We start from the raw sequence: 25,634 nt of genomic DNA on the forward strand, positions 1-25,634 counted from the left end.
GAACGTTCTAAAGTACAAAATTTCAAATAAACATTTCACGAAAGCTTCCTACCAAAACACCAAAAAAGTACAAGAGCAGCTATCAGTTTACAAAAAAAATTTTAATAAAGAAAATTAAAAAATACATAAAGGAGAACAGGTAGAGAAAGTAACAATTGTCCCGTTCAATATTTTATCTCGCTCATTGTCATTACAGTTAAAAGAGACCAAACTACAAAATTAGCGCTCGATTCAAAAGTTCTTAACAAATCAACCCACAAAATCAAACAACAGATACCCAATTTTGACACGCTAACTGATTCTATATTACAAAAAACAACAAACTAACAAACTGAACTACTTAAAAAAATTTTTTCACCGTAGGTTTTAAATATGGCTATAGCCAACTAAATTTTGACCCCGATACCGCAAAGCACAGAAGTCTTAAAATTGTAAATGGTAATATAACGGCAGATATTGATTCAAAACTCGCTTTTATGGACTCCTCAACATGGCTGTCAATTCCAAAGAGCCATGGATTAAACATTTTAAGACCTCAAAAACACTTTCTGCTTTTTTGATGTTATATTAATTGTAAGCAAAGGTTCTGAAGATGATCACCTTAAATTAGTCCCAGATTGCCTTTGATACTTGATACTGATAACTTTCCCATAAATATACCAAAATGCCACTTCGCCAAACCACTTATTATATGGTGAGGTTACAACATACCTCAGTCAGGTATTTCCCCTCTCGAATCAAAAACATCCGACATCCTCGCACTAAATCAACTAAACACCCCGAAAATCCGTTCTTTTCCTGGTTCGATATACTATATTAGTAGATTCATTCCCAAATAAACCCAAATTTTCCACTCCTTAAGACAACTACTTCGCAAAGCAGTAAAAAATAATTGGAATGTAAAACACACTACTTATTTCAATGCTAATAAAACTCGCATTGCAAATCAAACTGAAAAGTTCAAGGCAACCCATAACTCGAAAAATGTATTAATTGTGATGCTTCTCGCTCAGGCCTTGAAGCAGTTCCTGAACAACTAGCAGTCGATGAATAGAAACCCATATCATTTGCTTCTAGTTTTTGATACTTTAATGAGGAACGGTAGAGCATAAATTACTCGGAGTTAGAACTACTCGGAGTAAGTTGGTTCATAGAACAACTTGAAAATTATTTCCACGGTAGAAAATTTTTCTTCATAACCGATCAGCAACCTTTTTTTCTACTCTTAAAGTATATTGCTGTAACAAATTGTACAACAGCCCTTCAACACGCTTGATTGACAATATTTTACCATATCAATTTAAAATTAGAGCATTTACCTGATACCAAAATAGATTAACTGGTTTATATCTCCCGAAATTCATATCAACAACCAAAAAGTACATAAAAAATGATGAAGAAATTTAAGTTGCCGCGCTATTGGAAATCAAATCTTACGCTAAACTATTATCAACCGAAATGACTTTTTTTGCCATTCATCTGAAAAAACTTTTTAGATACCCTAACCAATACGCAAATCACTACTACAAATCAGTCTAATCTTGCTATTGAGGTTTGAACTTTTGATCATGCACCTCTTTTACATTTAACTCCAATTGTAATATCAATCGCAGAGCAAATTACCACTCGTAAAACACCTATAAATCATTCTTTTAACCCGGATTTTATTTTTGCACCGAAAGTATGCTTCCTTCAAAATTATTTGAAACCCGTTTGGTGAATTACTATTCGCAATTTAAGCAAACCTGATGACGCTAATTTAAATACTATATTTGTGCATTGCAAATACGCTTGACTAAAAAAAATTACATTTGCCCAACAAAACGCTACATTAAATAAAAATCTAAATACTCCATATCCTTTACAGACAAATAATGCGTCAGGCGTACACTCACACCTAAATTACCTGTCACTCACAGCTCATAATGCAAATATTTCTGCAAAACAAAAAATTATTTTAACACCCAATTTACCGTCTAAAAACAAAATAAAGGCGTTTTCGCTTACCAATATACATAACAATTTCAAAATTTGAATCAAACTAATCTGTCAATCAATTCCAACTCTTTAATTCCTTTCCAAAACAACACTAATAATTCAAATCCCACAAATAACTCGAATGCTCAATTGGTAAACAACAAAAAGTCGTTTTTTGACCATTTCAACTCTTCAAATCAGTCAAACATTTGTTCAATAAATTCAATTTCGCAAACTAACAAAACGAATCAAGCATCAGCAAAGAAAGACAAATCTATTCGCAAATCCACAACTTGACATTCGCCACGCGTAGCCTGAACAACAGATAAAATACCCAATACGCCCCACTAATCACCATTAGTCTCTACTTTCATTAGGCCCCTAACACAAAGTCCCCAAGTTCTATCATTTAAAAAAATTGGTGGAAAAGTGTTAAACAAAAGTCTTTTTGCGTCCCTAGCCGAAAAAATGCAGTACTCAAAGAAGTTAGTTAATGAAATCCAGGATCAAACAACCTATTCCATATCTGCATTCTTATTGGCGTAACCTTCATGCAGGTGGTGGTTGTGTTTGTATAGACGAGAAGGTCGCCCTTCCGCATGCGTTAAGAGATGCATTAACTGCGCATGTGAAATTTCTCTAGGCGGAACAGTAGTTGTGTCGCTAAGGATGCTCAAAATGTGTAAAAGGGATTTGCGGCCCAAATCTGTATTTGAATCTAAGGCTGGAATTCTCAGATTATCAAGTTGGAGGAGGGAACCTGATGCATTTCCACTTTGTAATCTTAGATGCATTTCCACTTTGTAACCTGATGCATTTCCACTTTGTAATCTGCATTTTGTCTATTCGACTGACTTGTTCTTTTATTGTTAAAGACGTATCTCCTGTGGTTGCTTGAGGTTTTATGTCCTCTGCGTTGTTAACTCTACGTTTTAGTTTCAAAGGGTTCTTTGGTTTATGACAAAAAGTTGCAAAATGTTTTGTGACGTCACAGTTTTTGATGTTTCTTTTGCCTCAATGTTTGAGTTGATTATCGTGTATGCAGGTGATCTCGAAATTTTATTTTGGTTTTGTATACCCATTTATGCATTATTTCTAATCCTACGGTTGCCGATGTCTTCCTCATAGATTGTTTCCGCTGGTAGTTTTAATTTTTCGGGGACTGCATCACGAAGAACCTCTATTGAAAAATCTTCCTTAGCCAGAATTGGTAATCTTAGAATAAATCGCGATCTCTCCCACATTAATTGGGGGTTCCAAGTTGAGTCCTTCCCCAAAAAATTCAATTCCAAGGAAAGTGCATTCTATAGGTGCTGACTGCGCCGTGTGATATTTCTTTAGGCGGAACAGCAGTCGTGTCACTAGGGATGTTCAAAATGTGTAAAAGGTATTTTCCGCCCAAATCTGTATTTGAATCTAAGGCTGGAATCCTCAGATTATCAAATTAGAGGAGGCAACCGCTGATCTTATTCCATTTTTGCGAATTTAGCTCGGAAGTCCGCTGCATTTCCACTGTCAATTGACATTGAACTCAAAACTAGAGGGTTAGAAGTACAACTGAATTCGATTGAGGTTAAGAGAAGGATGAATTAAGTCTTAGTTATGTCGTTTGAGATCCCGACGCCTTTTTCCAGTAGCTATCTTTTTTTGTTCATAACCACTGCACTTGATAGGCTTTTATTGTTGATTCTACAGACGCTGCTGCAGTCAACAAGCAGTTTAGTCTCTAAGTTGCCGAAATTTACGAGTATATTGACTGGTTCTACTTCCTTGAAATTTTGGTCGTCTGTACTGACTGCTACACAATTGTCCTGAATTTCTTCGTAGTCAGTATTGTAGTTAGCGTCTTAGAGTTTATGCTTTTTTAGCAAATTGTCTTTTTGACTGACTTGTTCGACTATTGTTAAAGATGTCTCAAATGTGGCAGCTCGAGATTTTATATCGTGTCTGTTGCTAACTCTATATTTTGGTTTCATAGGGTTCTTTACTTTATGGCAAACAGTTGCAAAATGATTGTTGACGCCACAATTTTCGAGAGTTTTTCCTCGTGCTGGACATCTTTGGCGATTTCCAGTAGATCAAGTATACCCGTATTTGGGGGAGAAAGGTGGCTTCAACTTGTTTCTGTTTGACCAGGGATTGTTCCACAAATTTTGAATGTTGTTAACTGATATTTGAGTTGGTTATCATATATGCAGGTGTTTTTGAAATTTTATTTTGGTTTTGTATACTCGTTTCTTTATTATTGGCTATTTCTAGCGCTTTTTTAGAGGTTCGTGGTTCTATAGGAGTCCGCGTTAGATTTCCTGATCTTGCATATTTGCAATTAATACGTCTCGTATAATTGATTCTTGGTGGCTGCCGAGATCAAATTTTGAGAGATAATTTCCGCAAACATCCGCAGGTTTTTTTGACTGCTTCTGCTTTTATTTGTTTTCTCGTTAGAAAAATGTAGTGGTCGAAAGCTATGTCTCTTTGTTTTGTAAAGACGTTATCACGGACTTGCCACAAGTCTTTTGTTGTTTAACTTGCCTATTTGGAAAGTAGGTTCCTGTGAGCAAAAAATCCGTCGGCCTTCCTCACCTAGACTGAGATAGGTGAGAGAGACGGCTTTACAGTTACAAAATTTCCAAAGTCTGTTACCACATAGGATTCCTGCAACTTAAATCTTGTCGAGCCATGGATTCTCGAATATGCGTACAATTGTTGAGCCATATTTTTTTTTAATTTTTTTGTTTCTGATCATACAATAGCGTTCAATTTGACCAATACTGTTGCCAACGTCTTCCTCGTAGATTGGTTCCGGTGGTAGTGTTACTTTTCGGTGGCGGCCTCACGCAGAATTTCAATTGAAGTTAAATCTTTAGCCGGAATTGCTAATTTTAGAATAATTCTTCATCTCTCCCACCGTAATGGGGTTTCCAAGGTGGGTTTTCCCAGAAAAGTTTAATTCCAAGGAGCGCACGTTCTTTAGGTTCTGACTGCGTCTTGTGATATTTCTTTAGGCTGATTAGCAGTTGTGTCGCTAAAGCTGTTCAAAATGTGTAATATGAATTCGCGGCACGTATCCGTATTTGAATCAGAGGCTTCAATTCTGATATTATCGAAATAGAGGTGGAAACCGATGCAATTCCACTTTGAAAATTTAACTTGGAAAACTGCTGCGTTTCCACTGACAACTTACTTCTGACCAGAAACTAGAGGGTTAGAAGAAAAACTGAATTCGATTAAGGTTAAGAGAAGAATATTTACAAAAAAATTGGTGATATGAACAAACTAAAGGAATTCCTTTGAGACGGAGGTAAGATATCCATAAGTGAAATAGTGGCAGTAATGAGTATATCATGTGTTAACAGATGAAAGTCAATAAGATTTAGTACAAATTGGATTAATGTACCACAACTGTGATGAGCTTATTTTAGTCTTATTAACTAAAACCCGGGTCACCTTGATTTCCTTGATTTCATAAAATATTTTACATGATCTCCGGTAATAATAAAAGCCCATATATGATTTGCATGATTTCCCGTAAATCATCCAAGGTTCAAATATAAAATAATGTAGTTGTAAAATATTTAACTGTAGCAGCTACAACGCCTATTTAGCAAAATACACCAGAGTCACCTGGACGATTATTTGCTTGAGTTCCATTTTGAAAAACAAACCTTGGATCAAAAAACGTATACCGAAATCAAAATGTTTTGGCCAGTGTGGCTATTGGATTAAACGTGACTTAATCAATTGCTCGAATTGTAGGCGTTTCAAATTATTTGTCAAAAACTTTTTTTTAGTGATATTGGTTGATATTTCTGGATTCTGAGCTGTTCTTTTTCCCATAATTAGCTTCAATGAAATATTCTTAAAAAATAAGATGAAAAAAGTTTCTGTTTCCGCTGTTGTTTATAGTCTGTCCCATAAAGTTGGAATAAGCGAACGTTCGAAAACAACAAAAACATGCAATTGAGCATCAATGTGGTCATTTGAATGCCAACGTTTTGTCCATTAAGCTTTCACTCATCAAATTTTTCTAAATGTTTTAAAAATTGAACTTTGAACTTTGAACTCTAGCCTGGGGCGTTTGAAACGTTCGCTTATTTCAACTTTATGGGACGCGCTATATATGTTTGCAGCAAAAAAAAGTTTCGAAGAGAAGGATAACCATTTGTCTGTACACCGGCAGTTATGGGACAGTTAGCCGATTTTTAGGTAAATTGATTATCAAAAATATTATACAGTTCAATACTGTAAGTCAACACGTCAAAACTTGTTACTTTAAGTAGATTAGCAAAACATCATACAGTTCTTCACTGGTGATAAGTCGAAATCTGTTGCTTCAAAGTTACTCTAAAATTTTGCATACAAGTCTCTAAACTTTTAAATAAGTTCCACTACGGCCCATATCCAAGTTTACCGAAGAATGAATAGTCACAAGGAAATAGTGATGAAACAATAAGAAATTGTACATTAAAGGTCGGCAATGTTTATAGCTTGATGTAACAAAAATATTGAAAAGAATTACTTAAACTAAATCTTGTCTGTGCACAAGCAGTTATGTGACAGTAAGCTGATTTACAGTCAAGCACGTTATCAAAAACATCATCATGTTCTTTACTGGTGGTAAGTCGAAATCTGTTCCTTCAAAGCAAAATTCACATACGAGTCTCTAAGTCTTTTTTATATTAGCAGTACTACGACTCGTTTCCGGGTTTACAAATGAAAAAAGTCAAAAGAAAAATTGTAGCTTTTAGTTTAAGAATAGCTACCATGCTCTGCGAGAGCAAAGAGCAATTTTTTACACTCCTCAAAGAAACTGCTCATCAGATTTGATTTTCCCCTTTCATAAGAACAAAAAATCCCATCTGCTTTGATAGGGTTAAATTTCTGCCAACCTCAAGTGTAAAATCAATATCTCTAAATTATGTCACCATTTTGATTAGTGAAAAGCATGAACGATCTGGGGTGCGCCATTGACATTATCCCCCCTAACTTTATAGGTTCAACATATGATTTTTTTTCAATTTGTTCAGAAAACAGCGAGCAACCGGTTGTTTCACTTTTCCAGGCATTGCATGGAAATTAAGGAGGGACAGCTTGGAGAAGATACGCAGAGTAGCACTGAAATTACTACAGAGATATAATTTAGCTTCTGATGGCGAAAACCGCTAACCCGTACCTGGTGCTTTGAGAAATTTAAAACGCCGTTCGATTTCGTTAGCTTAATACTGACGTTGGTCAATATTTTTTTAATTTCGAAAATTTTACAGGTTGACTGTTTTCAAAAAAGAAAACTCTATTTTGTCTAACTTAATTGAGTGCCTTCAATCTGCGCTACAGACATGTAGATTTATAAAAAAAATAAGTTTCCGTGCTATATTTCATGTTTTTAATGAAGTGCATTGTGTAGGAAGAGTAGAAAAACTGGAAACACTGATGCTTACAATTGGTTACTTCAGTAACAGTAACCGCTTGCCAAAACAGGTAATATCGTTCGCAAAAAACTCTTTGGAGAAATTGTATGAGAAATTGTAGTTCTGATTGAGAGTTACTTGAAAAGGAGAGTGAGAAACCATAGCCACATTTGCCTGATTCGAGGATACCTCAAGCAATTACTTCCGAAACTATCGAAAAATCTGCAGGGTTAGCATCCGACACTCAATAAAGTAGTTTTTCTGGGTGACGATTATAAACTAAAAATTTGGCTCCAAAAGGCCTTTGACTTTAAAACTTGTGTATTTGGTCTTTTCGGTCTTTTTTGATTTCTTTTCTGTGCCTCGCACAGTCTGATAGCATTATGTCTTCGCTGTGACAGCTATTAAGTGATGCTTCTGTTGTATGGCAGTAAGCTGATTAACAGTTAAGTTGAAAACCGAAAAGATCATACAGTTCTTTACTGTAGGACGAAAAGTCGATTTCTGTTACTTCAAGTAGGTTATCAAAAAACCATACAGATCTTTACTGGTGATAATTCGAAATCTGTGCCTGCAAAATTACTGAAAAATTTTGCATACGAGTCTCTTCTTCGACCAAGTTTAGAAGAAAAAATAGTCACAAGGAAAGAGGAGTGATAAAACAATAAGCACACTCTACATTAAAGTTCGGCAATCCATATAGCTAGTGTTGCGGCTGCTCAAGAATCTCAGCGGAGCCGATATATCACAGCCTTTTTCTCGAGTTTTACGCCGGCCTGGTTATTCACGGAATCCGACTGTCTAATGATCTCGCAGAAATAATTAGTCGCTCCGACGTATTAAAGGACTGTAACTTTAATTTTGTTGATTGAAGTTAAGAAAATACTCAGTGATAATCTGTGTTCAATCTCGTGCTGAAGTTTGTAAGGCTGTAAACAGTATCTAGTAATGTTGTAATGTTGCTAACTTCTCCTTAAGTAAACTCAACTAACTTAAAACTCTCAAGATCTTAATATTTAGCAAAACTTTTCAAAAAGACTAAAGTTGTCAAAGAATCAAATGTTAGTCAATCTGAGAGCCAAGTGCTCTGTATAACAGTTTCTAATGGTTCTAAATACAAAATAGTTGCAGTATTCAAACAATTCGGGTAGAGTAAATCAAAGATTTATCATTTATGAAATCATCGCTACTGGTTTCTGATTGGTTAATCAAGAAAGTAATTTAGGTCATTGTTTACATAGTAAATGTCAAATTACTGCAATATTTACATTTATTGACAAGCACGGATGGCTATTACGAGGCTCTAAATGCTCCGAATGTACGGTATTTGTCCTTTAATTGTTATCTAGAGTATCATAGAAATTACAATTTAAGAAATTTAACAATAAATGACAAAATATCGAAAAATGCAATAACCTACGTTGGGTCCATGAGTAGCTTAGAGGTAAGCCTAACCGTCTAACGGTGTGCCATAACCTCAGATTGCTGAGGATTTCCCTTCCAAAAATTGGGGGATGTACGAAAATTCGGTCCCCAACTTGTAAAATTTTTCAGTTTTGACCATTTTTGAGTTTTGGCAAAATCAAAGTTTTTTCTGTTTCAAATGATATTTCTTGCTGTCTGATGGCTCTTGTTATGATTTGAAGTGGCGCCAACATCACTAGCCCTGTTTTCAATCTCGGAAACACTATCGTAGGATACAGGCGCTAACTTCACGACTGGCCGGTTCAGCTCTCCATGTGCCATTTTGACTCTCGCTGATCTCACAACACCGTTGTTGCCAGTGTGAAGATCTCAATGGCTCGTCCCAGTTTGTACGCACAGCGTTTCACAGAGACATCTACTAGCCATACTAACTCACCTTCTTTCAGGTTTAGCTCACGTTCTTTTGACCACTTCAATCTCTGTTCCATTGTTGAAGATATTCACGAGTCCATCATTTCCAGATCATGTCGGCATAATCTTGAGCCGTTTTGAAAGCTTTTCGCAGGTCATGGTAGAGTTCACTGGATGGCATGAATGGTGCACTTGCATTCTCTCGTCATAGCAAGAAATGATTTGGTGTGAGTGCTGTCAAATCTTCAGGGTCGTCACTTACTGCTGTCAGTGGTCTTGCGTTGAGAGTCTGTTCCACAAGACACATTGTTGTGCTCAGTACATCGTCGGTATAACTTCGATTCTCCAAGATTGCAATAATGACTTTCTTGAAACTTTGAACCAGTCTTTCCCAGATTCCACCAAAGTGAGGAGCTCCAGGAGGACTGAATTTCCAAACGATCTTTTTCTGAGCTAAGTCACTTTCAATATTAGGTTTGTCCCACTCGTTCACGAAAGTTTTCAGCTCATTGGCTGCTCCAACGAAGCTTTTTTTCCTTGTCGTTGATGAGGGTACTTGGGTAGCCACGTCTCGCAATGACTCTTGTCACTGCATCTATACATGACTCGGTGTCCAACGACTGTGCAACTTCGATGTGTACTGCTCTGGTTGTTGGACAAGTGAAGAGGCAGCACCGTATCTTCAAAGTACGTCGTAGGAACTTAACTGCGAAGAGTCCGAAGTAGTCAACTCCTGTATGGGTAAATGGGAACACATGTTCATCAAGTCGTTCTCGGGGTAGGCCTGTCATCGGAGGATGAGTCCGGTTGGCGTTCCTGTGTCTGCATTTGCTACATCTCGACTTGATTTTCTTTAATGCATTTCTTAATCCGATGATCCAGTACTCTTGTTGAAGCATTTTTCTCGCATATTTTTTGCCTTCATGTAGAATGTCACGATGTGCTTTCTTCAGCAGAAGTTGTACAACTGGTTGTTTCGCTGTTAACAATATTGGGTGTTTTGCTTTGTCATCAAAGTTTGAATGCTTCAACCGCCCTTTCATTCTAATTGTTCCTTTTTCCTCTAAAAAGATGACAGTTTGGCGAAGTTCATTGTTTTGGAGATTTCTTTGCTGTTTGCTATCGACTTTGAAACATTCGGGAAGCTTTCGTTTTAATCGTATCAGTATTTGCTCTGCTTGATGAATTTCGTCTGCTTTAAGGGGTCCTTTCTGTTTCGTCTGGAAAATCTTGCAGTAGGCAACGAAGTTTCTAATTCGGTTGAAGGTACTGTATCGTCTCCAATCGATTAGTTGGACTAGTCCAGTTTCTGTGGCTACAGTACTGGTAACTTGCTCAACTTCAGCTTCGTCCACTTGGCACCATGGCTTTGGCCACTTTTCTTCATCTGTCTGGAGCCATGCCGGCCTCATAATTTTTTCAATTCTGACATCATGCTCTCGCAATATCCGCTTTCTGATCCCAACTCGGTATACTGCGGCTGGAAGTTCTAACTTCTGAATCGTCGTGTGTTAGATAGGTGCTACACGGCAGTTTCCTATCACATAGGTGAGTTTCAACGTTGCTTCGTCTTTCAGATATGCCACGATGCACATCGCTTCTTCTGACGCGTCCTAAAAATGTGTAGTCTCAAGTTTGTACATCCGTTTTCGAAATAAAGTCGATTTATTGCAATCGTCCTTTTTTCTCTCAACGCAGAGCACCAATCACTGAACAGTTTCGAGTGTTCTGCTGACAGATCTTTGTCCCATGCTTGTTCCATTGCTGCCCAGATGCTTTTGAGTAGAAGTCGCATTCGTATAGTGAAGGGTGAGCTTATCCCAAGTGGGTCAAACACTGCTGAGACAAAGGATAGGACGATCCTCTGAGTTAATTTTGCTGGAGCTTCTTGATCAATTCCCCGACAGACAATGTGACTATCTGTGTGTACATTCCAGTTCAACCCAAAGATTGATATTGATTGTGGTTCGGCCTCGAAAGTTTTCACAATTTTTGTTGATCTGTCTGACTCCGGGATTTGTGACTTGACTTTTTCGTCACTCGTTATCCATTTCGTCAAAATGAATCTACCTTTGCTGAGGATTTCTCTGACTTTCTGGTAAATTTCAAGTTTGTCTTGGAGTTTTTTGACTGACTTGAGGAAGTTGACATGTAAAATTTTCGCCGGACAGCTTTAACCAGATTTTCGTCGTCTTTCGCGTTATATTTCGCCACTTGATGCAAGGCGTAATTTGCGGAAGTCGGCGAGCTCTTCGCACCAAAAACGTGTCGTGTATACTCATATACTACTATCCTCTGCTCTGGATCTTCTCGTTAGAGAAATCGTAAGCATCGGTTGTCATCGCTTGGGACAACAACTTGAAAAATTATCGCTTCTATGTAGGCTGAAAGTGCTAGTTGTTGTTCTTGGAAGCAAAAATTAATTGCAATCAGACTCTGCAACAGGTCTGGTCGAGATAGAATTTTGTCGTTGAGGACTACAGCTTGGTACTCTGCTGCTGCGTTGCACACTCTTTTGAATTTTGCGGGTTTGCGAGGGTTGATGACAGGATGGTGTGGCAAGTACCATTGAAGCCAGTCTCTGGTTTCGCTCAGTTCAACTTGTTGGACTTTGCGGACGCAATCAGCTTTGACGTCAGTGTCAATTGTTTCCTGGTAATACTTTCTTAACGTATCATCCTTTTGTAGGCATCGTTCTAAGGACTTGAGTTGTCCCATAGCAGAGTAGAAGTTATTTGGTAACTTCACTTCCTCTTCTCGCCATGGAAGTCCTACTTCGTATCTTTCACCGGTGAATCGAGTTATTTTCTCCAATGTTATGATTGCTCGCTGTTCGTCTTTTGTATGACCGGTGAAATCACAGTTTGAAGCGTAGGATTCGATGTCCCACCAATTATTCAGCTGACTTGCTAACTTTTCCTCTGATACTGAGGTTGCTGTTGTAGTAAGAGTTGCCGCTTGCTTCGCTGGTAGAGGACCACTTAAGGCCCGTCCTATTTTCGATTTCAATGCCCATGGTGCAGTTTTATCGTCTGACTTCTTGAATTCTATTGGGTGATGGATGTCGTAGAAGTCTTGTCCAAGAATTACTTGAACCTCGTTTAGATTGAAGCTCTGATTCCGGAAATTTCTCAGATGTGGGTAGCGATCTTTCAACCCCTGCAGATCTATAATCTGGTCAACCGAATTCATTTTCTCGTGAACATAGAGTTGCACTGTTGCCATTGATTGAGACTTCTCTTGCGCTGAAAGAGCTATCGGTACTATTTCCGTCTTGAAATATTGTGATCCGTGGATTCCTGCTACTGACAGAGACGCTTTTCGGCTTTGCAGCTGCAGTGTAGATACAATTGACTTGTCCACGAATGAGATTGAGGATACCGTACCACATATTGGCAGCACGCTCAGGATGTGGCATCCATTTACCAGTTTTATACGCACTACAGGGAGTCCTCCTTGTGTGATCATTGTTGCTACTGCTTTCGTAGCATCTGAGGCACCTGTTGTAGCCTCCTTCTTTGAGAAGTCACTATCCAAAAGTTTGTTGTGTCGTCGTCCACAACTGAGCACACTTCAGGTTATACTTTTTGGAATCCTTTGACCGATGGCCAGGTCTCAGGCAGTGGAAACACAGTCTGAACTTCTGCACATGTTCCTGTTGTTCATTCAGCTTCAATGATTTGAATTTCTCGCAACTCCAGATAGCATGATGTCCATCTTTGAACGGATATTCTGAGTTATTTGTGTCTGTAGAATCATCGAGGAAGTCGACCATGTAGAAAATTCGCCGGACAGCTTTAACAGGAATTTCGTCGTCTTTCGCGTTATCTTTCGCTACTTGATGCAAGGCGTAATTTGCAGAAGTCGGCGAGCTCTTCGCACCAAAAACGGGTCGTGTATTACCGTAGACTTCTATCCTCTGCTCTGGATCTTCTCGTCAGAGAAATTGTAAGCATCGGTTGTCATCGCTTGGGACAACAACTTTAAGAATTATCGCTTCTATGTCGGCTGAAAGTGCTAAATGGTGTTTTCGGAAATAAAAGAATTCCCATCAGACTCTTCAAGAGTTCTGGTCCAGATAGAAGTTTGTCACTGGGGGCTACACTTTGGCACTTTGCTGCTGCGTTGCACACTCTTTTGACTTTTGCGGGCTTGTGAGGGTTGATGACAGGATGGTGTGGCAAGTACCATTGAAGCCTGTTTCTGGTTTCGTTCAGTTCAACTTGTTGGACTTTGCGGACGTAATCAGCTTTGACGTCAATGTCAATGGTTTCCTGATAATGATTTCATAACGTATCATCCTTTTGTAGGCGTCGTTCTAAGGACTTGAGTTGTCCCTTAGCGGAGTAAAAATTATTTAGTAACTTCACTTCCTCTTCTCAGCCAAGGAAGTCCTACTTCGTATCTTTCACCGGTGAATCAAGTTATGTTCTCCAATGTTTTGATTGCTCTCTGTTCGTCTTTCGAATGACCTGTGACATCACAGTTTGGAGCGTGGGATTCGATGTCCCACCAATTACTCAGCTGACTTGCTAACTTGTCCTCTGATACTGAGTTTACTGTTGTAGCAAGAGTTGCCGCTTGCTTCGCTGGTAGAGGACCACTTAAGGCCCGTCCTATTTTCGATTTCAATGCTCATGGTGCAGTTTTTTCGTCTGACTTCTTGAATTCTATTGGGTGATGGATGTCGTAGCAGTCTTGTCCAAGAAATACTTGAACCTCATTTAGATTGAAGCTCTGATTCCGGAAATTTTTCAGATGTGGGTAGCGATCTTTCAACCCCTGCAGATCTATAATCTGGTCAACCGAATTCATTTTCTCGTGAACATAGAGTTGCACTGTTGCCATTGATTGAGACTTCTCTTGCGCTGAAAGAGCTATCGGTACTATTTCCGTCTTGAAATATTGTGATCCGTGGATTCCTGCTACTGACAGAGACGCTTTTCGGCTTTGCAGCTGCAGTGTAGATAAAATTGACTTGTCCACGAATGAGATTGAGGATACCGTACCACATATTGCCAGCACGCTCAGGCTGTGGTTTCCATTCACTAGTTTTATACGCACTACAGGGAGTCCTCCTTGTGTGATCATTGTTGCTACTGCTTTCGTAGCATCTGAGGCACCTGTTGTAGCCTCCTTCTTTGAGAAGTCACTACGCAAAAGTTTGTTGTGTCGTCGTCCACAACTGAGCACACCTCAGGTTATACTTTTGCAATCCTTCGACCGATGGCCAGGTCTCAGGCAGTTGAAACACAGTCTGAACTTCTGCACATTTTCCTGTCGTTCATTCAGCTTCATTGATTTGAATTTCTCGCAACTCCAGATAGCATGATGTCCATCTTTGAACGGATATTCTGAGTTATTTGTGTCTGTAGAGTCATCGAGGAAGTCGACCAAGTAAAAAATTCGGCGGACAGCTTTAACAGGATTTTCGTCGTCTTTCTCGTTATCTTTCGCCACTTGATGCAAGGCGTAATTTGCAGAAGTCGGCGAGCTCTTCGCGCCAAAAACGTGTCGTGTATACTCGTAGACTTCTATCCTCTGCTCTGGGTCATCTCGTCAGAGAAATTGTAAGCATCGGTTGTCATTGCTTGGGACAACAACTTGAAGAATTATTGCTTCTCTGTCGGCTGAAAGTGCTAATTGGTGTTTTCGGAAGCAAAAAAATATTCCGATCGGACTCTGCAAGAGGTCTGGTCCATGTAGAAGTTTGTCGCTGGGGGCTACACCTTGGTACTTTGCTGCTGCGTTGCACACTCTTTTGACTTTTGCTGGTTTGTGAGGGTTGATGACAGGATGGTGTGGCAGGTACCATTGAAGCCAGTCTCTGGTTTCGCTCAGTTCAACTTGTTGGACTTTGCGGACGCAATCAGCTTTGACGTCAGTGTCAATGGTTTCCTGATAATGATTTCATAACGTATCATCCTTTTGTAGGCGTCGTTATAAGGACTTGAGTTGTCCCTTAGCGGAGTAAAAATTATTTGGTAACTTCACTTCCTCTTCTCGCCAAAAAAGTCCTACTTCGTATCTTTCACCGGTGAATCGAGTTAAGTTCTCCAATGTTTTGATTGCTCTCTGTTCGTCTTTCGAATGACCGATGACATCACAGTTTGGAGCGTGGGATTCGATGTCCCACCAATTACTCAGCTGACTTGCTAACTTGTCCTCTGATACTGAGGTTACTGTTGTAGCAAGAGTTGCCGCTTGCTTCGCTGGTAGAGGACCACTTAAGGCCCGTCCTATTTTCGATTTCAATGCCCATGGTGCAGTTTTTTCGTCTGACTTTTTGAATTCTATTGGGTGATGGATGTCGTAGCAGTCTTGTCCAAGAATTACTTGAACCTCATTTAGATTGAAGCTCTGATTCCGGAAATTTCTCAGATGTGGGTAGCGATCTTTCAACCCCTGCAGATCTATAATCTGGTCAACCGAATTCATTTTCTCGTGAACATAGAGCATAGAGTTGCACTGTTGCCATTGATTGAGACTTCTCTTGCGCTGAAAGAGCTATCGGTACTATTTTCGTCTTGAAATATTGTGATCCGTGGATTCCTGCTACTGACAGAGACGCTTTTCGGCTTTGCAGCTGCAGTGTTGTTACAATTGACTTGTCCTCGAATTAGATTGATGATCCCATATCACACATTGCCAGCGCGCTCTGGCTGTGGTTTCCAATCACCAGTTTTATACGCACTTCAGTGAGTCCTCCTTGTGTGATCATTGTTGCTACTGCTGTGGTAGCATCTGAGGCACCTGTTGTAGCCTCCTTCTTTGAAAAGTCATTGTGCAAAAGTTTATTGTGTCGTCGTCCACAACTGAGCACACTTCAGGTTATACTTTTGCAATCCTTCGACCGATGGCCAGGTCTCAGGCAGTTGAAGCACAGTCTGAACTTCTGCGCATGTTCCCGTCGTTCATTCAGCTTCATTGAATTGAATTTCTGGCAACTCCAGATAGCGTACTGTCCATCTTTAAACGAACATTCTGAGTTCATTGGTTCTGTAGAATCATTAGCGTTGAATGCGAAAATACTTGTTTCTGGTTTTCCCTGTTCTTGGTCTGGGCTAACAAGTCTTCATGTATGAAAGCAGTTGATTCTAACCAGTCTTTGAAAACAATCAAGCTCACTGGTAGTAGTCGATGATCCTGTAGATGTCGTAGCCACTGCTTCATAAGCTGAGGGGAAAGTTTTCTGGTTGCTGAGTTCAGAACTCTCTCCGATTCCAGGTCAATTGAAATCCGAGACGAGTCAAAGCGTTAACTGTGTTTGTGACTACGTTTGAAAATCGAACAATGCTACTGGAATCATCGTGTCTAACTGGCGGTTGTGTGTATATCTTCTTGAGTTGAGATTCAACAAAAACTCTCGGTCTTCCAATATGTTCGCACAGAATGTCCCAGGCTTGATAATATGCCTGTGAGCTGAAAACCAATCCAGAAACCGCAGCTTTTGCATGACCAGTGGGGCTAATCTTCAGATACTGCATCTTCTCAGTATCGCTCAGCCGCTTTTTTTGCACAATGACATCGAAAAGTTCTGCTCACTCTGCCCACTCCAAGGGGTCTCCTGAGAAATCCGTTAGCTTGAGTTCTGGTAATCCTCTTGGGTCACCACTCGGTTGGTAAATTACTTGTGGGGTAGATTGGCTCACTGTTGTTTGGTTTTGGCTTTCCATCGATCTGTTGCGAGAGTTGTGCGTGGAGCTCTGGCTTCTCTGCCAGTGTTGGAACGCTGACGGTCCTTGTCGCTGGAACGTTGTGTTGGGCAACAGCGTCTCTGGTTGTGATACCCTAATTGATTTAGGGATTTTAGGTTTCTTGAGAATACTCGAATCTTGCAGTTGCGTCGAGAAAATTCCTGCACCGGGTTGGAACAACCGGGTAGTTTTTGGGTAGGTACTGAAACGTTTGTCACCTCTGTCCTGTGTGACATTCTTAGGAGGGTTGATAACAACATTAGGAGTTAGTGGTCGACTAGGGCCAGACTCTTGGGCCACTGAATTAGCCCAGCCTGCAGTTCTTTCTAAATTGCGTTTTGATCCAACACTTTCTCAGTCGTCTACCTGTGACCCAGATGCTCTTGAACTTCCTTTTTTCAGTTCAATTTCAACTGACGTTTGCTCTTCGTCGGCTTCGGCTTTCTTTCTTTTGTTTTCGAGCTCTCCTTCAAGCTGTCTCAAAAGTAGCTCGTCTTCTTGTTGCAACTTGAGACGTAAATCCTGTTCTTGTCGTTGCAATTCCTCTTTTCGTCAACTAAGTACTATTTGTTCACGCTCCCGCTCTAACTCCAACTGTCGCTCACGCAGATGTTGCTTTGTTTCTTTCTTAGCTCTTAAGTTTTTGAGCTCCATTTCGTCGATCTGTCGCCTTCTCGATGATCGCGAGTTGGCGATACTGGGTTCTTTTCTGCTTCCTTGAGTAGCAGAAAGCCTGGACGACACCTCGACGTTCTCCTCGGCGTTTTCTATTGCTCCATTTCCTGTATCAATTACGGTCTTGTTTGGGTCTTTGTCCGCAGCCGATATGGATGACACTAATGATGTTTGATTTCCACAATCCTTGCTGTGCCTGATCAGCTTGATAAGGTCTTGATAGTGAATCCTAAAAACGTTGATTATCACAAACTCTTGGGTGCGAACTTCTGGTCTTGTTATTCGAATCCATTCTGTGTGCTTCTCTTCTAGCTTTTTGACTAGCTCTTCCATTTGATTACACAAGGTCTGTTTTTTTGAGTCGTTTATGTTTTCTGCCCATAACTTCTTTTCCAAATATGACAATTTTTTAAGAATTTGTTTATGAGCTTCCATTAGCTTGTATACTCGTAATGTGTTTTTCCGAAAATCAAAGATTTCTGTGCGGAAACGTTCAATGTCTCGGAGAAAGGGCACTTTCTCAACTACCCATTGCTAAACTTTTCTCTTTTCTTCTAAGATACGCTTGGTGCCACTGTCAAAATTTTCAAAATAATTTGGTTTTAATATCAACCTTTACTGTTATTTGTTTTCTTCGAGTTCATCATAAGTTTCGAAGAAACATTGATATGCTCTTTCTGCGGACACTGTTTTCTTCTGAGCCAAGTAAATTCTCACATCAGCAAGGCGTCCGTCAAATGTTTGCTCATTTTCTAGCCTCTTGAGTTGGCCTGACATTTTGTAGTCAGCCGTTTTCCAATGTCTATCGGGGCGCTTTCCAGTCATCGTAAAGATTTCGTTCTGGTCCACCAAATTGAAACGAAGATTCGTTGCTGTTCGTGTTGTTGGTGACGACCGGGTCTGCGGCCCAAATGTTGCGGCTGTTCAAGAATCTCAGCAGAACCGATATATCACAGCCTTGTTCTCAAGTTTTACGCCGGCCTGGTTCTTCACAGTTTTCGATTGACTAACAATCTCGCAGAAATAATTAGTCGCTTGGACGTATTAAAGGACTAACTTTATTTTTGTTGATTGAAGTTAAGAAAATCTTTAGTGATAATCTATGTTCAACCTCGTGCTGAAGTTTGTAAGGCTTCAACCAGTGGCTAGTATTGTCGCTAACTTCTTGTTAAGTAAGCTCAACTAACTTAAAACTCTCAAGATCTTAATATCTAGCAAAACTTTTCAAAAGACTAAAGTTGTCAAAGAATCAAATTGTAGTCAATCTGAGAGCCAAGTGCTCTGTATAACAGTTTCTGATGGTTCTAAATACAATATAATTTCAGTATTCAAACAATTCGGTTAAAGTAAACCAAAGATTTATCATTTATAAAATCTTCGCTACTGGTTTCTGATTGGTTAATCAAGAAAGTGATTTAGGTCATTGTTTACATAGTAAATGTCAAATTGCTGCAATATTTTTTTATTGACATAAGCACGGATGGTTAATACGTGGCTCTAAATACCTCGAATTTAGGGTATTTGGCTTTTAATGGTCATCTAGAGTATCATAAAAAAACAATTTAAGAAATTTAACAATAAACGACAAAATATCAAAAATGCCAATTATGCACCATAAAAGTGCTAATAGCCACACTTGTGGGTCTGATGCAATAACGTTCGTTGAGTCCATCAGTATCTTAAAGGCACTCCTAACCGTGTACCATAACCTCAGGTTGCTCAGGTTTTCCCTTCCAAACATCGGGGGAGGGGTGTACAAAATTTCGGTCCCAACTTGTAAAAACTTTCAGTTTTGACCATTTTTGAGTTTTGACAAAATCTAAGTTTTTTCTGTTTCCAACGTTATTTCTTGCTGTCTGATGGCTCCTGTTGCTGAATTGAAGTGGCGCCAACATCTAGATTTAACAAAATATCTAAGAATTTATTTAAAGTAAAGCTTGCATAATTTTTTTTGCAGGAACAGTTTACGGGCGGCTTAGAAGTTTGTAGTTTTCAAACCAAAGATTACAATATTGCTCTGTGATAGTAAAATTGCAGCTTTTTGTTGGCGTCCAAGAAGCTGTTTGTCAGATGTGGTTTTGTTGTTTATTATAACCTATAATTCCATCCTCTTTTAGAAGGTTGAATTTTTGTCAACTTTTATTGTAAAATAACCCTTTCTAGATTAATTCACTTTTTTGAATAGTAAAATAAGGTCTCATTGGTGTTGGGTATGTCATTGGCAATTTTCTCATTAACTTAATAGATGAAACGCAAGCCTTTCAAATTTGCTTAAAGGAAGGATAGCTTGGAGACGATCCACAGAGGAGCATTTACTTTACTAAAGAGATATAGAGAAGCTTCTGATGGCGAAAAATGCCACTCCGTACCTAGTGCTCAGCTAGTTTACCTCGTTAGCTTAATACTAACGTTAGCTTTGGTAACTTTTTTCAATTTCGAAAGATTTACAGCTTAACATTTTTCAGAAAATTCATTTGTATAAGTCAATTGAGCGCCTTTAATCTGCCCTCAAGACATGTAGATTTTTTTTAAAAAAATAAAATACCGTGCTAATGTATCATTTTTTATTATTGAAATGCATTGTGTAGGAAAATCAGAAGAATTGGGCACACTGGTGTTTACAACGTTTAGGCCACATTAACAAAGCATTTGCTTGCTTCAATAAGAATAACCACTTGGCAAAACAGGCAATATCGTTCGCGAAAAACTCTTCGGAGAAATTGTGTGAAAAATTGAAGTTCTGGTTGCGATTTACTTGATAAAGAGAGTGAAAAAAACAGCTACTTTTATAAGTTCATATGATTAACTTTATAGGTTCAACATATGATTTTTTTTTCAATTTGTTCAGAAAACAGCGAGCAACCGGTTATTTTCATTTTTCCAGGCATTGCATGGAATTTAAGGAGGGACAACTTGGAGAAGATACGCAGAGTAGCACTGAAATTACCACAGAGATATAATTTAGCTTCTGATGGCGAAAAACACAAACCAGTACATCGTGCTTCGAGAAATTTAAAACGCTGGTCAATTGGGTCAACATGGGTCAAATTTTTCAATAGTTTTACAGGTTAACATTTTTCAAAATAGACATTTGTCTAACTCAATTGAGTGCCTTCAATCTACGCCCAAGACATAGATATTTGTAAAACAAAATAAGTTTCCGTACTATACTTCAGCTTTTTAATGAAATGCATTATGATGGAAGAGTAGAAGAATAGGGCGGCGTGACGTTTACATCGCTTAGGCCGCATTTACAAAAATTGATTGCTTCATCAAAAGTAACCACTTGTAAAAACAAATAATATTGTTTGGTCGGAACTCTTTAGCAAAAATGTATGAGGAAGTTATGTTCTGGTTCAAAGTTTCTTGAAAAAGAGAGCGTATAACAAAAAATACTTTTGGCTGATTCGAGGTTATCGGAAGATTGAAACGGTATGATATTACGGGAAAATTATCGTTTATTTCAAAAGATAGCAACTCAGTCATCAATAAAATTAAACTTAAATTAATTCTCCCGCTGGGTGTTGGGCGATCATAAAACTGATTAAACCCAAAGTCATTTTTTCAATCGCGAAGTCCACCTTCAAAGTGCTGAGAAGAAGACAGTCTCTAAGTTGATATTACACATTTTACAATCCCTAAGATGAAGTAACCACCACACGTGGTAGAATTGTAACTTTCAGCTATCTCTTAAAATAGTCAGAGGTAGTTTTTGAGATCCTACGTTAAAAAATTGAAACGGATTAAATAAGAACAATTAACAGATGAAGCATGAAAAAACAATTAGCTAAGATGTCAGATGCACAAGAAAAATGTATATACCTGAGATGGATATCGAAGCAATTTAAAGAAGGAACTTTAGCATTAGATACTTAAATACAATTAAGCCCGCCATAACTAAGGTCACTGCGTATGACAATTGCATTGCTAGCTTCAAAAACTTCTGAATTACGTATATGTCTCAAGTCTGAGTAGGAACAACTAAGACATAAGAAAAAATCTTTTCTAATAGCTTTTTTGGCATGTCTCGATATTGGCAATTTAGTTGAGGCTTTTTACAATTTTTGTTAATGGCATTACCTCCATGATCACTGCGTTATTTACATGTGCAGTGATTAACTGCAAAGTCAACTGCCAAAACTTCAATTCTTCAGAAAATAAACTTTTCACCATTTGTGAAATTATTTTATATTATTGTCTTGTTGGTTAACGAAAAACAATGATTTCAATTGGTTCAGGGTGGTTGAGCGAAAAATTCGATGAATGCAACGTTACTCTCCATGGATCTGAAAACCCATTTGTAAAAAAAAGAAAGTCTGGAATTTCTGACTCCCTCAAAACCACCGGTATTAATAAAATATCCTTTTTGCTACCTTTTTCGAATTTGTTAGGCAGTCAGACTACTGAAAATTTAATCGCATTGTTCAATTTCGACCTTACTACCTCAAACAGATTCAAAAAAGCACCCCAGCGGTACACAACAAGTCCCATTACCAATCAAAATCGACTTTCAACTTTTTAAGAACGTGAGTAATTGATATAAGCCGTCACTCTTGATATATTGTTATAAAGCAGCCTTCTTCAATTTGAAGAACTCGACTTAGAATAATCTTTTCTAATAGTTTTTTGGCATGTCTCGATATTGGCAATTTAGTTGAGGCTTTTTACAATTTTTGTTAATGGCATTACCTCCATGATCACTGCGTTATTTACATGTGCAGTGATTAACTGCAAAGTCAACTGCCAAAACTTCAATTCTTCAGAAAATAAACTTTTCACCATTTGTGAAATTATTTTATATTATTGTCTTGTTGGGTAACGAAAAACAATGATTTCAATTGGTTCAGGGTGGTTGAGCGAAAAATTCGATGAATGCAACGTTACTCTCCATGGATCTGAAAACCCATTTGTAAAAAAAGAAAGTCTGGAATTTCTGACTCCCTCAAAACCACCGGTATTAATAAAATATCCTTTTTGCTACCTTTTTCGAATTTGTTAGGCAGTCAGACCACTAAAAATTTAATCGCATTGTTCAATTTCGACTTTACTACCTCAAACAGATTCAAAAATCACCCCTGCGGTACACAACAAGTCCAATTACCAATCAAAATCGACTTTTCAAATTTTTAAGAACGTGAGTAATTTTTACAAGCCGTCACTCTTGATATGGTTGTTATAAAGCAACCTTCTTCAATTTGAAGAACTCGACTTAGAATAATCTTTTCTAATAGCTTTTTTGGCATGTCTCGATATTGGCAGTTTAGTTGAGGCTTTTTACAATTTTTGTTAATGGCATTACCTCCATGATCACTGCGTTATTTACATGTGCAGTGATTAACTGCAAAGTCAACTGCCAAAACTTCAATTCTTCAGAAAATAAACTTTTCACCATTTGTGAAATTATTTTATATTATTGTCTTGTTGGTTAACGAAAAACAATGATTTCAATTGGTTCAGGGTGGTTGAGCGAAAAATTCGATGAATGCAACGTTACTCTCCATGGATCTGAAAACCCATTTGTAAAAAAAAGAAAGTCTGGAATTTCTGACTCCCTCAAAACCACCGGTATTAATAAAATATCCTTTTTGCTACCTTTTTCGAATTTGTTAGGCAGTCAGACTACTGAAAATTTAATCGCATTGTTCAATTTCGACCTTACTACCTCAAACAGATTCAAAAAAGCACCCCAGCGGTACACAACAAGTCCCATTACCAATCAAAATCTCTGAAAAAAACATAGCAGGGGCACGGTTGTCAGAAAACATCCGCAAAAGCTTCGTACATCTGCAGTCTCAAAACGATAGTACACTAAACAGACAAAAAGAAGGAACCTTTTTCTAGCTTGAGATGTAATAAATTGCATAGGAATCTGTATAAATTATTACTGTCTGTCCTAAATTATTCTATTTAACCTTCAACAAGATTGTCACTCACTCGACACAGTCTCCTTGAATTAAAGTCAAGAAGTCAGTTTTCAAGAGAAGAAGTCATTTTTCAGAGTGAGGTAGATTACAAGCTACCAAAAACACGAATGATTAAAAAAATCTCCACAAAGACTTAAAAACGACATCAAGCACGCAATTTAGTTGAAATCGATGAACGCAAACATTAATGAATGAACAAAATGCAGATTTGAAGATATTGTAACCTCATATGGTCGTAACAAAAATAGTTGACGAAATAAAAAACATAGCAGGACAAGTCCTGAAAGAATTCGAAGAACTTTCATTGACTAAAGTAAAAAAGACTAGACCTATATTTGACCATGAATAGATTGGGAAAACCATTTAGAAAAAAAATCCGATCAAAAGAATCTAATAAAGTGAAAGTCAAGAGGTCAAATTGCCGCATGTCAAAAAACCACTAGCAAGAACAGAACGTTTTGTTCAAACACTATTCTCGCGCTGTACCTGGAAATTCGAGTGAAAGAAAACAGTTCAAGTCGCGAAACAACTCGCTTTTTCGCATTGCTTCCTGTTTCGGCGTGACCAAATCATCACTTTAATTTGACTTCAAAAATCAAGTTTGTCAGAACAGCTTAAAGAAAATAGCCGAAAGAATTCCAGAAACAACTCGAAGTATAAAATTAACCATCTCCACTGGTTTGGATCACTTCTTACTTGATTACCTGAAACACTTTGAAACAGTAACAGGAAAATTTCTATCAGCGGACCTTGCTAAAACAGAAATCTTCTTTTAAAATTAACATCACTGTGCGACTCCAAAATTTCAGGTACGATTTGATTTTAAAAAGGTAGTTGGCGACAACATATCATCAACTAAAAGGTAAAGCAACAGGATAATAAAAAAACCGAGCGAAAAGAAAGTCGGCGGGAATGTAACAATGAAAACATTCGCTATAAATATCAAACAAAGTTTGCTATAACTATTTAATCTCAAAACATTTGAATAAAAAAATGAAATAAATCTTGTGCCAGATCAGTAATCGGAACAATACTTTGCAGAGATATCTAAAAAAAAGTTAAACGCACAAACACTAATCAACTTGAGAAACAACTAAAAGTACTAGAACAACTTATTTTTGCTACAAAACCTCAAATGCTATAACAGAAAATAGAAAATTGTCCAAAAAACTTACAAAAAAATGATAAAAATGGATAAAAGTTGGCACCATAACTGTAAAACTTGCTTCAGATGGTCAAAATGTCTTTCAAACGCACTATTACTAGTTAAGATAATTGAGCAAAACACCTTTCACTGAAAAACTTGGATTCACTGAGAAACACTGAATTCAAATAACTGCTTTGAAAACTAAGAAGACTGCTCTAAACGTAATCGAAAATTTCCTCTCGCAGTGAAAATTTTTTAAAACCTACATTTCTCGCTTTTTCTCAAATAATTGACGTGAAAAAAACTTTCTCTCTTCTTTCAACAACTTGACCTAAACATAACCGACCAAACGTCGGAAGAATTGCTCTCGAACAACTAGTGGGAGCTCTAATCAATTGCAGCCTGCTTCAGTCGGGGGGGGGGGGTGGAGCTTAAATAAGACTAATAAGTTCAATAGTGGGCTTCAAATAACCACATTAGAGGTTAACATATACCTCTATTAAAGCCACACACGTTTACAATAATTGCTATGAACTTCGTTCAAGAGCAATTAAACACTTTATTTTCACGCATTGCATTTCTAGTTTCAAATATACCCCCAAAAAATTACCTATCAAAAAAGACGCTCAACAGATGCACCTCTTCGAGTCGTAGAAGACAGCGCCCCAATACAATTCAAACTCTTTAAATTGTAAAAAAAAACCAGGAAGGCCAATAAGAGCCCCAGCCATCTCTTTGCCGCCATTAATAATATAAATAGTCATACACTCACCTTACAGCTATAAAACTTGGGCTGTAAAGTAAGTCAGCTTCCTGTCGGTGTTAGTATGCACTGTTTCATGTCAGTCATTACTTCAGGTGAGACTGTAGGTTATTTGGAAAGTCTACCCGTTCTCTACTAGCAAGAAGAGGCAAACAAGTGTGCGTGGGTGTGTGGTGGAGCAGTTTCAGTGTGACCTGATCCCCCCCC

At 38.2% G+C, this 25,634-nt stretch overlaps 1 protein-coding gene across 1 annotated transcript; it reads right to left on the reverse strand.

Annotated features, from left to right (window-relative positions):
• Positions 1-11,534: 11,534 nt before the first annotated feature.
• Positions 11,535-12,689, reverse strand: LOC142350939 (uncharacterized). The gene has a single exon (XM_075402964.1). It carries the CDS (start codon positions 12,687-12,689, stop codon positions 11,535-11,537), a length of 1,155 nt encoding a protein of 384 aa, XP_075259079.1.
• Between the last annotated feature and the right edge of the window lie 12,945 nt (positions 12,690-25,634).

The sequence above is a fragment of the Convolutriloba macropyga genome, chromosome 12 (genome assembly GCF_964194025.1).
Source record: "Convolutriloba macropyga chromosome 12, txConMacr16.3, whole genome shotgun sequence".
Classification (NCBI taxonomy): Eukaryota; Metazoa; Xenacoelomorpha; order Acoela; family Convolutidae; genus Convolutriloba; species Convolutriloba macropyga.